Source organism: Colobus angolensis, unplaced genomic scaffold (genome assembly GCF_000951035.1).
Source record: "Colobus angolensis palliatus isolate OR3802 unplaced genomic scaffold, Cang.pa_1.0 Scaffold20, whole genome shotgun sequence".
Classification (NCBI taxonomy): Eukaryota; Metazoa; Chordata; class Mammalia; order Primates; family Cercopithecidae; genus Colobus; species Colobus angolensis.
In genome coordinates this window covers 9,390,937-9,404,692 of record NW_012115155.1, presented here as the reverse complement: position 1 = coordinate 9,404,692, position 13,756 = coordinate 9,390,937, and the positions used below count along the sequence as shown (strand labels likewise).

Sequence of the window (13,756 nt, the reverse complement as noted above, 5' to 3'; positions counted from 1 at the left end):
TGTTAGCCAGGATGGTCTCGATCTCCTGACCTCGTGATCCGCCCGTCTCGGCCTCCCAAAGTGCTGGGATTACAGGCTTGAGCCACCGCGCCCGGCCTATTTTTTTTTTAAACTGGAATCTTTTATGTATCTTTAATTAACTGGAGCATTTTAAGAACAAGACCACCACACATTATCACAGCTATCAACATTAAATTAGTTTCTTAATATCATCTGGAACACAATTAATGTTCAAATTCTCAAAAAGATCTTTCAGAGTTATTTTGTCTCAATCAAGATACAAACAAGACCCATACATTGTTTGGTATATCTTAAATATCCTTTGTTCTTTTTGCTTTATTCTTTATTATTTGTAGATGCCACTGGTTCACTGGAGAAACTTGTTCATTGGATCTGTAGAATGGCCCTTATCCTGGATTTTGCTGATTGCAGCCTAGAGGGTTTTTAATACTTATTCTGCTGTCCCTCATATTTCCTATAAATTGGTGATTAGATCCAGAGACTTGATTAGATTTAGGTTCACTTTTTAAGGCAAGAACCCTTCATAGATGGCGCTGCCAGTTTCTGGTGGATCCCATCAGTGAGACTCATCATATTTGTTCTACTTTAGTGATGATAAGATTGATTAGTAGGTTCAAGTGTGGGTCCACCTGTCCCCCCACTGCAAATTTCTTCATCAAATTTACCTAATTGATTGGGTGTGGTGGTGTGTGCCTGCAGTCCCAGCTACTTGGGAGGTTGAGGTAGGAGGATCCCTTGAGCCCAGGAGTCCTGGGCCAGCCTGGGCAACAAAGTGGGACCCTGTCTCTTAAAAAAAGTTTTACCTTATCAACTCTTTGGCCCCTCTAAAATATAATTTTGAAGAGGAGGACAGAATGAATGCTTGATTTTTGTCACTTCACCAATTTTTAGAGTAATGTGTTAATGTCGTAACAAATTCCAGTGATGACCAAAGAGTTTTAGAAATGTTATTATAACTCAGGGAGTTTTGTATATTTGTTATGCTTCATTCCATTTCAATCACTTGACTTTTTGGTGCTCAAATGATCCTATCTTAGGGCAGTGGGAGTCCTTTCAAATTGACTTGTGTGTGTGTGTGTGTGTGTGTAGTATGTGTATGTCTGTGTGTGTGTTTATATACATGCATTCAAAAATGTATATGGAAATGCAAAGGGCCAAGCCGAGCCACATTTTAAAAGAATAAGGTGGGAGAACTGAATCACCACACATCCAGATCTATTTTAAAGCTATAGTAATTAAGCAGCATGTTTTTGAGCATAGAAATATAGATGATTGACTCAAAATATAGGCTTTTGATACAGACCCTCACATTAAGAGACCTTTGGTTTATGATCTTGTAAATTAGAAGCTTCTCAATAAATTGACAATTAGAAACGCATGGGAAAAAACTGGAATCCCAACTCATGTCATAATCTCTTCCAGATGTATTAAAGGCTTTAATATGGAAGGTAAAGCTAAAGATTTTAGGAAAAAAGCAGAACATCTTTGGTATCTTTTAATATCTTTGATACTCTGTGTTTTTGCTATCTTTTAACAGTGAAATATTTCTTGAACAAGGAAGATTAAAAGTAGCATTAACTCTAGAGGGGGAAAATTAGATAAATTGAGGTATTTTAAAAGTAGTATTGAGAGACCTGAGACCAGTGCCATCTGCACACTCTGTTTTCAGTTCGTGACTGGGCAAATAAACGCATTGAAAACTCAACTTTTAGAAACTTTTAGGTCAATTCGACAGTGTATTTTCCTTCCCTTCCTGCCTGCCTGCCTGCCTGCCTCAATGTATTTTATGTCTGCTTAATCTACTGATTAAAAAAATCAGGCTTAGCCTGGGGGCAGTGGCTCATGGCTGTAATCCAGCACTTTGGGAGACTGAGGCAGGCGGATCACTTGAGGCCAGGAGTTCGAGATCAGCCTGGCCAACATGGTGAAACCCCGTCTCTACTAAAAATACAAAAGTTAACCCGGCATGGTGGTGCCGCGCCTGTAGTCCCAGCTACTTGGGAGGCTGAGGCAGGCGAATCACTTGAACCCGGGAGGCAGAGATTGCAGTGAGCTGAGATTGTGCCACTGCTCTCCAGCCTAGATGACAGAGTGACTCTGTTAAAAAAAAAAAAAAAAAAAAGCAGGGGAGGGTGGGCTTAGATTGCCAATGCCATTAATTTTTTTCAACAATTTAATGTTTGAGCATTTCAGTATGCCATTGATTGAAATAAAACAAACAGACAAACCAAAACTGGTCCACCGTCACAGATAATTTAAGAGATACTGACATGGACAACATGAAGTTCAAGAAATCAAAGAATTGAGGAATACTACTAATGAAAAAGCAACATAGATGTGAAAATTGCAACACATTAATTGTCAAGAGAATAGAAGAATCCGTTCAAACAAATCAAGAAAATGGGCAAAAACAGCGCACAGATACTTTACATAAGGATTTCCAATACCCTATCAGTGCTATCTTCCGGGGAAATGAGCATGAAGCCACAGGAAGCTGCAGCGTCAGCCAATCAGCAAGGGTTAAAGACATCTGGCAATCCTGAAAGTAAGCAAGTACGCTGACCACGCTCTCTCAAGAACGCGCTGATTGGAGAGTGAGCCACTCAAGACCTCTAAAATCCACTCAAGCCCCTGGCAGCGTCCACCTACGCTAAACCTTCGCGCGCCTCTAGCAGCAATGCACGCCCAGTCCTGAGCACCAATAAGGATGCTCACGCAGGACCAGGATGGCGAGGCGGGGACCTTCGTAGCGGCGCCACTAGCGGTGGCTGCACAGTGAGAACAAGCAAACGCCCCCCACCGGCAGGGTGGACGAAAAATGGGGTGCGTTGGCGCTGCGGAGGAGTCACTGCCGTGAGGATGGCCCGGACACCGCTTCCGGCCTTCCGGCACCGGTGGGCGCAGCTCGCCAGGGGGGCGCACCTGGGTCCTCTCCGGCTTCCGCAGGATATCTGCAGGGCGACTCCCTCCAGATTCCACAAACGTCCTGCTGGGGGAGCTCTTCCTATGGAAAAGGCCCGCCCCTGCCTCCCATGTCGTGGAGTAGAGACAGGGTCCCTGAAAGGGTCTTGGGGTGGGAGGTCACCGAATAAGGCAGGGTCTGGCGTGGGTCCCAGGCCCAGGGGTCCCGAGGCCCTGGGGCGGCTGGGTAGCCCTGCTGGCCGCCCTGTGCAGGGACTCTCTCCCTCTGCAGGTCTGGTCGGAGCTGTAGGCAGCGGGTTCTGCTGCTGCGGAGATTTCCAAGGGCTGGTTGGGGAGGGGCTGCACAACCCCGGACCCCGCGGAAGTACAGGACCCGCAAAGGCAGGGCGTCGGATCACGGGCCACGAGCATCCCCGGGTCCCGGCTGCTGGCTTGGCTGCCCTGGTCGTCGCTGCGGTAATTTGCCGTTGCTACCGGTTCTTGAACCACACCTACACTTGATGCTCCTGCAAGTTGAGTCTGACAGCCAGGGTCCCCGCTCCTCGTGGGCTTTTACCTGCTCTTCTCAGAGCCTGTCTCCAGTTCCGGCTGCTGTCCCTTACTGTAGACTGTGCTTCCTGCCGCCGCCTCCTGGGAGAGCGTGGGACGATGGGGGATAACTAGGTTCTGGCATCCTCACTCCTGTCTCTGCGCACAGGGCTCTGCCCACAAGCTCTGGGATTTAAATCTCACCCTCCATGCTGTGCTCATTGAGGCCCACCCTGCTTTTATTGGGACCCTCCGTGCAGTCCCCAGTCCCTCCTCCCCACGAGTCTTGCCGTCATCGATTAATCCCTTCATTATTGACCAGCTGCTGCAGGCGGGCCCCGTGCTGTCCTGTATCACTTTAACGTGACCTCATTAGTCTTTGATTTCTCCATCACTTTCTGGTACAATAAGAGACTTGTATCCAGTCTCATTTTGTACATTTTTTGCCCTAGACTTAGAATCAGCCAATTTCATTGTTAAATGTTATCTAGAGAGTTCAGCCGTGTAAGTGCGCTCATTGTTACTGGGTTTTCATTGCTTCTGGGTCTTTTCAGTGGACAGAACTAGAAAACACGTATTTTTTAAAGAGTAAAACGCAATGTGACTTCATACTGCAATTTCTAGTTCACTTTTAAGATTACAAGATTTTTACTTAAACTTCCTTGATCTTATACTATGTCATTTTTATGCTGAAAATTATGGTTCCTAATGATGGAAACACAGTAATTTAATTAAAATATCAATACTAATATATGGCTACTGAATGCCGTTTATGATTTCTTTCCTTTTTTCTTTTCCTTTTTTTATTGTCCGTAGCATATCTGTCACTTGGGATGTATAGTCAAAACGCTGTGTTTTAAAGCCACTTTAAGTAATTGTTTCCTTTATGTGGTTACACCACTCACTTTATATGCAGGAAGGCTCATTCATTTGTTTACTTTAATTTTTAAAAATCACATAAAACATTTATAGTCCTCCCCAACTCTCTGTTTATCCAGTTACAGTCACACAAATCTTGCTTCTACAACTTCCCGTTCACCCTGTTTCTTTTTCCTCCCAATAGATAACCATTAAAACAGTTTGGTTTGGGGTTTATCTGCCCATGGTTCCTTTTGATAATATCAATTAGTATCTGTGTATCCACTGTGAACTGAATTTCCCCAAAACTGTATTTCCCCAAAATTCATATGTTGGAGTGCTAAGCCCCAGTGTGATGGTATTAGGAGGTGGGGCCTTCAGGAGGTGATTGGGGTTAGATGAGGTCACGAGGGTGGGCCCCTCATGTTGGGATTAGTGTCCTTATAAGAAGAGAAACCAGAGAGCCTACTTACTCTCTCTCTTCACCTGCAACAGCACAGTGAGAAGGCAGCTGTCTGCAGGCCAGGGAGAGAATCCACCGGCGGCTTGATCTTGGACTTTCAGCTTCCTGGACTGTGAGAAGTAAGTTCCTGTTGTTTAAGTCACCCAGTGTGTGGTGTTTTGTTGCGATAGTCCCAGCTGACTAATGCTCTACCATCTAGCTACCTCTCTGTCATCTACTTCCCCATCACTTACCTAAAAATTACCGTATTATAAATATTACTCTGTTTGCTTCTTTCCTTTATTTATTTTTCCCCGTATCAGTATACAGAGACACTTCTCATTCCCAATTACAGCTGCTCCATATTCCATTGTGTGGCTGAAGGATAGTTTATTTAATCAGTCAGTCCTGTGTACTGTTTTAAACCTTTATCGAGACTATTTTTCTTACCATTTGAGTCATTTAAATAATTTTTAAAATGAAGAACTCAAGTAAATAATAAAAAAATCCTCCCACAGTTTATTTTTTAAAATTTAACTTTTTTTTTAATCTGAAGTCCTTAAATGAGGCATTTAAAAAAATTCTGACAGCCCACAGTTACGAGCATGCAGGAGACAACCACAGATGCCATCAGATGAGAATGCCCCCTGCAGGCTCTTCATGTATGACCCCAGGCCCTCTCAAGCCCCTCACTGCTGTGCGGAGTGTTTCCTGGCCACCAGTTATATGCCCTGCAGTGCACTGATAATCTCACATGGTGCAAATATACTGCCGAGCCAAATTAGAGTCTTTTTTTTTCTTTTTGAGATGGAGTCTTGCTCTGTCACCCCAGCTGGAGTGCAGTGGCGCTATCTTGGCTCACTGCCAGCTCCGCCTCCCGGGTTCATGCCATTCTCCCGCAATTATTTTTAGTAGAAACGGGGTTTCACCGTGTTAACCAGGACGGTCTCGATCTCTGGACCTAGTGATCCACCCGACTCGGCCTCCCAAAGTGCTGGGATTACAGGTGTGAGCCACTGCGCCCAGCCCAAATTAGGGTCTTGTAGAAGTGCAGAGTTTTCTGAAGCAGTTAAATGTGACTTTGGTGAAATTCTCTGTGCAATAGGCACATCAGAATGGAACAATTTGGGCCAGGTACTGTGGCTTATGCCTGTAATCCCAGCACTTTGGGAGGCCGGGGTGGGAGGATCACTTGAGGTCAGGAGTTTGAGACCAGCCTGGCCAACATGGTAAAACCCTATCTCTACTAAAAATACAAAAATGAACCTGGTATGGTGGTGTGTGCCTGTAGTCTCAGCTACTCAGGAGGGTGAGGCAGGAGAATTGCTTGAACCCAGGAGACGGAGGTTGCAGTGAGCCGAGATCATGCCACTGCACTCCAGCCTGGGTGACAGAGTGAGACTCTATCTCAACTAAAAAAAAAAAAAAAAAGAACAATTTGAATATCAAAACCATGAGACCTGGGATAGGGTATGAGTGCACTGGACAAATGGAACATGAAGCCAGGAACACTTGGTCACACTCAATACTGTCTGCACATACTTTGTAGAAAAAATCGTATCTTGACTCCCTGTTCATTCTAAGAGTTAAATTTAATCAACTCATGAGCTCTAACTTGGAGTTGAAAGGAAATCCAGAGTAGAGGAACAAATTAAATGACATCGTGAAGAAAGAATCAGACAAAATCCAGAAGGTGGGACATTCTACATAACATTGACCTGATGAAGACATCAGGCCAGTTGTTATGTAGAACCCTACATAGTAGCCCCTAGGGCCAGGGGAATGTTCCAGATCAGCATAGTCCAGTAGAATTTTCTGTGGCTACAGAAATACTCTTATCATATAAGTGCTACCAGTAAGCACTGGAAGTGTGGCTATGAGTCTGAGGAGCTGCATTTTAAATGCTATTTATTTATTATTTATTGATTAGCAATGACTTTAGACGGTGGCATGTGGGAAGCGTCTACCATATTGGGAAGTTGATTATGTACATTAAAAAGGCTTAGGTTGGGCGTGGTGGCTCAAGTCTGTAATTTCAGCACCTTGAGAGGCCGAGGCGGGTGGATCACCTGCGGTCAGGAGTTCAAGACCAGTCCGGCCAACATGGCGAAACCCCATCTCTACTAAAATACAAAAATTAGCTGGGCATGGTGGCAGGTGTCTGTAATCCCAGCTACTAGGAAGGCTGAGGCAGGAGAATCATTTGAACCCGGGAGGCGGAGGTTGCAGTAAGCCGAGATCATGCCACTGCACTCCAGCCTGGGTGACAAGAGCGTGACTCCGTCTAAAAAAAAAAAAAATTGCCTAGAAGTCATAGTAACTCCATGCGATGAGTGGTTCTTGATTGGTTCTATGTTTGAACAAACCAACTATATGACATTTTGGGGACTAACTGGGGGAAATTTAAATGTGATTTGAGTATTAGATGATATTAGGGTTTTTTTTGTTGATTCTCTTATGTGTGATAATGGCTCTGTGTTTATGTTGGTAAATGTCATTTTTTTGAAATGATTCATATTGAAAAGTCATAATACCTGTAATTTACCTTAAAATACTTTAGCCAAAAGAAGTAAATGGAGAAAAATGTTAACAACTATGAAATCTGGGTTCATTCTCTTTTCTGTTCTGCTTGAAGTTTTTCATAATAAAAAGGAAGATCCCCAAACAGAAGTAAAGGATCATTATAATTATAAACCAGGTTTTGTTGAACATAAGATGAAATGTATTCATAATTTTTTATTTTATTTTTCAAAATAAGGTCTAAATATAAGCTTTTCTCCCCACTGTTGCCTATGGATTACAGTTCCTGCTTTAAACAGATTTACCTTTAGTGGACTATTTTTTTGGTGCCAGCATCTTTGGGTAACAAGGACCCTGTATTCCTGGGTAAGGTGCTTACAAGCTTTACAGCAAAGAATTCTAAAACAATTCCCTTTGAAAATGAGAGCAAAAACATTCCTTTTGAAAGCAGAGCCAAGGCCGAAGATGTAAATTTGAGCGTTTCATATTTCACCGCAGACTGGCTGTGCTGGCCCATTTCCCCGGCGACTCACTTGTGCCATCTCCCTTCATAGACGCCGGATTCTACTGTGTCACTAACAAGGGCTCCTGTTCTTCCTGTCTCTCAGATGGCGATAACCCTGGTCTCCCAGGAGATAGTAAGGATTAAATGAACTGGTGTTGTCAACCCCACAGCAGCCTCAGGCTGGGTCCTGAGTAGCCACTGATGGAGGTGTCTCCATTGCAGAGAGATGCTGGGTGTATCACACCTCCAGAGCTTCCTTTGGCTCTCAGGTTCACTGTGCAGGCCCTTTGAAAACAAAAGCCACTGGAGGAATTTCCAAGAGGAGATTAACTAGGGGTGAACAGGTCTGGACAGCCGGGATGGTGGGTAAGGTGGTGGGCAGTACAACCGTGAAAACCCAACTGGTCTGAGCACAGAGAAGGGAATAGAGTATTCGAAGACATTATTTTGTTGGGTAAATCCTTTAACTTCCAAGTGATATTGCAGTTCCCTGGGTCGGCTGTATTTTGTGCAAAGAAATGAGTCAAGCTTTATTCTCCTCAATGCTTCCAACCTCTGCTGAAGGCCATAGCCTTGAATGAACCTGCACCTAGAAGCTGTTTTAAAATGCAGTGACCATGTTTATTCAGATGACTCACCATTTCTTTTAATCTCCAGCCCATACTCCCCCTCTGAGCTTTAAACCTCAGCATACAGCTGCTTACACAGCTACTAACATGAATTTCACAAAGGCGCCTCCAATCTGGCCCACTATCCAACACAAAATGCAAGACTTGAGGTCCCCTGACACTTGCTCCTCCTTAAATGAAAGGCATCATTTTCCATGCAGAAGCGTAAGGCATTCTTTTTTATTTGAAATTGAGTTTCGCTCTTGTTACCCAGGCTGGAGTGCAATGGCGCAGTCTCGGCTCACTGGAACCTCCTCCCGGGTTCAAGCAATTCTCCTGCCTCAGCCTCCTAAGCAGCTGGAATTACAGGCGTGCACCACCACGCCTGGCTAATTTTTGTATTTTTAGTAGAGACAGGGTTGCTCCATGTTGGTCAAGCTGGTCTTGAACTCCCGACCTCAGGTGATCTGCTCGCCTTGGCCTCCCAAAGTGCTGGGATTACAGGTGTGAGCCACCGGACCCGGCTGCCTAAGGCATTCTGATCCCGTTCTTCCTTCTCTTCCCTCCCAGAGCCAATCTTAACTAAATCTGGTCAGTTTCCCTTCTACTGCCAGAATGCATACACTCTTGTTCCATTTTTACCCCCGCCATCTTCCAAACACTTGGCTCTTCACATATCACCCCTCTACTTAACATTTCTTCAACAGCTGTCCATTGCTGTTGGGATACTTAACAGGGCCAAAACCTTATGTGATCTGATCTTTGCCCACCTCTCCTGCCTTATCTTGTCTCATTCTCTGCTCTGACTCTAGTTCAACAGTGGAAAATGGACTTGGCCAGAAAGGGGATTATTTAGCACCAGCCTGTGGGACACAGACTTCAGTAGAAGAGAAAGTTTGTTCTGGTTTCTTATCACAAATCTACCACCTGAAAAGCAGAGGGACACCACTAATATCACTGGGTTTTGACAACCTGAGCTGGCTCCTTTAGCTGCCAGTTACCTCCCTTTTCTGGTTTGCAAAGCTCCCGCCTGTATGTGCGGTTGGTGCCTTAGGGTGGATGTGTGGGTTGACCCAGGTGAGAGTGTGACCTCACATACCTGCCTACCTTCCTGAGCCCTCCTACGTAAGGGAGCTGTGACCTTGCACAGGCCAGGTAAACTCCTCTAAAGGCTGATGCTTCCTGAACTGCAAGGGTGGAAGTTACTTTCAGCTCCCTGCATTCATTGTTAACTGAGAAGGATGCTAACCAGGGCTGCTGTTGACATCAGATGATAGTCAATAAATCCCATGAGGGAGCCTGAACTGTGGCCAGCAGGGGAAGTCACCAGCCTGTGGGGGCTCCACGGTGAGCCCAACCTACCACTTTAATTTTGTACTTCTGTAGAGTGATTTCTTGAAGCCTTCTTAAGTGACTGCCTAAGCGCCTAGTCACAGAAGGTGTTTCAGCTGCCAGTGGCCAAAATCCCAACTTGAGCAGCTTTTCAGGAGCAGGGGATTGATTTGCCTGGGTGTTAGGCTCAGTCTCCTAGTTCCCATGTCCATTCTGTGTGAGCCTCTTGGCTCTATTTTCTTCTATCCATGCTGGGAGCCACCCTCAGGCTGGAAGCATGTGTCAATATTGGTGTCTATGCCTCGCAATATCCAGAAGAAGAGAAGCCATTCCATCCATTCCATCCATCCATCCATTCATCCATCCATCCATCCATCCATCCATCCATCCATCCATCCATCCATCCATATACTCACCTATCCATCCATCCCCTCTCCTATCCATCCATCCACTCACCTATTCATCCATCCATCCATTCCATCCATCCATCCATTCATCCATCCATCCATCCATCCATCCATCCATCCATCCATCCATCCATCCATATACTCACCTATCCATCCATCCCCTCTCCTATCCATCCATCCACTCACCTATTCATCCATCCACTCACTTATCTAACTATCAATCCATCCATCCATCTACTCACTTATTCATCCATCTACTCTCCTATACATCCATCTACTCACCTATCCATCCATTCATCTGTCCATCCATCCATCCATCCATCCATCCATCCATCCATCCATCCATCCATCCTTCCATCCATCCATTCACCTCTCCATTCATCCATCCACTCACTTATCCATCTGTCCACTCACTTACTCATCCATCCACCCATCCACCCATCCATCCACTCATCAAGTCATCCATCTACCCATCCATCCATCCATCCATCCATCCCTTCATCCATCCATTCACCCACCCATCCATCTATCCATCCAATATTTACTGTGTGCCTACTGTGCATCTGAGACTGTTCTAGGTGTCAGGGTTAAGTCAGTGAGCAAAGTAAGCGCAGATGCCTTCCCCATGAAGCCTGAATTCTAGCAGGGGAGGTAGACAGTCAGTGGTAACTGTAATAAGTCCGTCTATTATGAAATGCTAGAAAGTGATTAAGTACTGCCAAGAAAAAGAGGGTGCGAGACCCAATGCGGTAATCAGGGTGGGCCTGGTTGGAAAGTTATCTGGAGGAGGAGCTCCCAGACAGAGAAAGCAGCAGGGCAGAGACCCAGAGGGAACAACAAGCGGGCCGTGAGGCTGCCATGGATCTCAGTGTGTGTGTGTGTGTGTGTGTGTGTGTGTGTGTGTGTGTGTGTGTGGAGTGTATGTGTGTGTGTGTGTTGTTGGCAGGAGATGTTGGGAGAGGTGATGACCAAGAGGTGTGGTCAAGCTTCGGCCTGCCTGGAACCAAGGCTGGACATGGTCAGGTGACAAGAGGGGCCCTCCCAGCTGTGGGGCCCTGTTACTCCTCCTTCCTCTGCCTCTCTGTTTCTTTTCTCTGTCTCTGTGTCTTTCTTTGTCTGCATCTCTCTGTTTCTCTCTCTGTCTCCATCTTTCTTGTAGGGTAGGCAAACTTTAACCTCTACCCTTTTAGGGTTTTTCAGCTGGTCCTGAGAATTAAATTGGTGTAAGACAGATCCACAGGAGAAAGACATACAAATTTCTTCAATATGAATTTTATGTGGCATAGAAGCCCTCATAAGAAAATGAAGATGCAAAGACGCAGTTAGAGGTGAGCGCTTATGTTGGAATTAGACAGAGGGTGGTAAGTTATGAAAATGTGACCAGGCAAAGGCTTGGGGGATGGGGAGATCATTGGTGGAGAACTGGCTGGGAGGATGAGGGTTAGTCTAGCAAGGTTTGTTTCTGCAGATTTCCCTCAGCCTCAATTTCCTATTCCTGAAGATAAGAATGATGTAGTGACATTTTCACACAGGAATTTTATGCTTTTAAAAAACAGAAGGGAGGGCAGAGTGATGTTCTTGCATCTGCTGTTTTTCAAGTGTCATTGGCACCGGTAAACTGAGTTCTTTCGCTACGTTGTATCCATCACACAGAGAGACTTTCCAATCAGAAAAGGCAATCAGGCTTTATTCTCTGGCCAGGGCATGGAGAAGGTGTGCACTTGTGCTCAGTGCACCTTCCAGAAGGTGTGGGGTTTTTAAGGACTGGGTGTGAGGTAGCAGAGGAATGGCAGCATGTGCATGGTACTCCAGACACGCAGGTGCAATTCTTAAGTGTGCATCTTCATACAACTCATGTATACACAATGGTGGAGAGATTGTTTTAGAGGAGAAAATGTTATCATAAAACTTTACCATAATGATATGGCAATGATGTGAAGGCAGCTAGGGGTCACCTGTTCCTGTTTGTGTGATTTTCAGGAGTTCTTATCTTCCTTTAATATCTGGTCCGGGATGAAGAAGCTCTGGCACTATCCTGGCCCTTTGGTTTCTTTAAGTAGCTGTGCCTACAGATAATGGGACTAAAGAAAACAATAAGAAAAAGAACTTTCCCTGTTATTTCATGACGGCTGTCCTGGTATCACTTTTTTTTTTTTTTTTGGCAGAGTTTTGCTCTTGTCGCCCAGGCTAGAGTACAGTGATGCAATCTCGGCTCACTGCAACTTCTGTCTCCCAGGTTCAAGCAGTTCTCCTGCCTCAGCCTCCAGAGTAGCTGGGACTGCAGGCGTGTGCCACTATACCTGGCTCATTTTTGTGTTTTTAGTAGAGATGGAATTTCACCATTTTGTTCAGGCTAGCCTTGAACTACCGACCTCATGATTCGCCCACCTTGGCCTCCCAAAGTGCTGGAATTACAGGCATGAGCCACCGTGATATCACCTTTAACTCAAAACAGTCAATATGCTGTAGCAACATATTTTGGGGTGGCATGTTCTTTTTTTGGAGGGGGTCTTTCTCTGTTGTCCAGGTTGGAGTGCAAGGGTACGACCATGGCTCACTGCAACCTCAACCTCCTGGCTCCAGCGATCCTTCTGCCTCAGCCTTCCGAGTAGCTGGGACCACAGACACACACCACCACGCCTGGCTAATTTGTGATGGCATGTTCCTAACTCCTTCACTCTCTTTGCTTCTCCACCTCTCTGCTACTGTCTCTCTGCCACTCTGTTTCTCTGTCTCTTTGTGTCTCTGTCTGTTTCTGTCTCTTAGTTTCTCCCTGTCTCTTTCTCTCTTATCCATCTCTCTCAGTCTCTCTGTCTCTCAGTCTCTCTCTGTCTGTCAGTCTCTCTGTCTCTCAGTTTCTCTCTGTATCTCAGTCTCTCTGTCTCTTGGTCTCTCTCTGTCTCTCAGTCTCTCTGTCTTTCAGTCTCTCTCTTTCTCTCTCGGTATGCATCTCTCTCAATCTCTCTTTCTCCCTGTCTGTCTCTCTGTCTCCCTGTCTGTCTCTCTGTCTCCCACAAGCACACACTGGCCTTCTCTGCTCCTCCACACACATGGGGACACATGGCTGCCCAGCCTAGATACAACTCACCTCCTAGGACATGTTTAGCAGAACTAGAACAGAGCGGTCAAGCTGGGTAGACCAATGTTTAGCAGTGAGAATAACTCGGGAAACATGCTGCTTGAATTTTGACCCCCAGTCTAGCACTTACTAGCTGTACAGCCTTGCACGTGTTACCTATTAACAACTTCTCTGACCAAGTGGTGAGAACAATAGCACTTCCCTCACAGGGGTTTGTGATGATTCAATTACGACAGTAATTTTAAAGAGAATCCGGCAGTGGTAAGTACTCTGATGATGTTCACAAATCTTATTCTTATTCTTCACCTTCTTGCCATTGTTGTTGCCATCTCTGAATTCCAGTGTCAGTTTCTGAGAGTCAGTTTCTGAGAGTCAGAGTCTGAGTGGCTCAGGTTATACTGGACTGTATGTTTGGTATATTTGGTTCAATTGGCTGAACAAAAGCCAGCACTGGAGAGCCACTGTGGCCCATCCACGAGCATGAGGGTGGAGTTGGGAGACAGGCGGACCTCTGGAAAGGCAGGGATGGGTTGA

The 13,756-nt window shown here is 45.4% G+C and overlaps 1 protein-coding gene across 1 annotated transcript; it reads left to right on the top strand.

The window, feature by feature from the left end:
• Positions 1 to 2,762: 2,762 nt before the first annotated feature.
• Positions 2,763 to 4,220, top strand: LOC105511516. The gene has a single exon (XM_011941655.1). The coding sequence runs from the start codon at positions 2,881 to 2,883 to the stop codon at positions 3,442 to 3,444; it is 564 nt and encodes a 187-aa protein (XP_011797045.1). The 5' UTR covers positions 2,763 to 2,880; the 3' UTR covers positions 3,445 to 4,220.
• The last annotated feature ends 9,536 nt before the right edge of the window (positions 4,221 to 13,756 follow it).

Excerpts from the sequence above, each read along its gene's own strand:
- LOC105511516 (XM_011941655.1), top strand. The coding sequence starts at position 2,881 with ATGGCCCGGACACCGCTTCCGGCCTTCCGGCACCGGTGGGCGCAGCTC.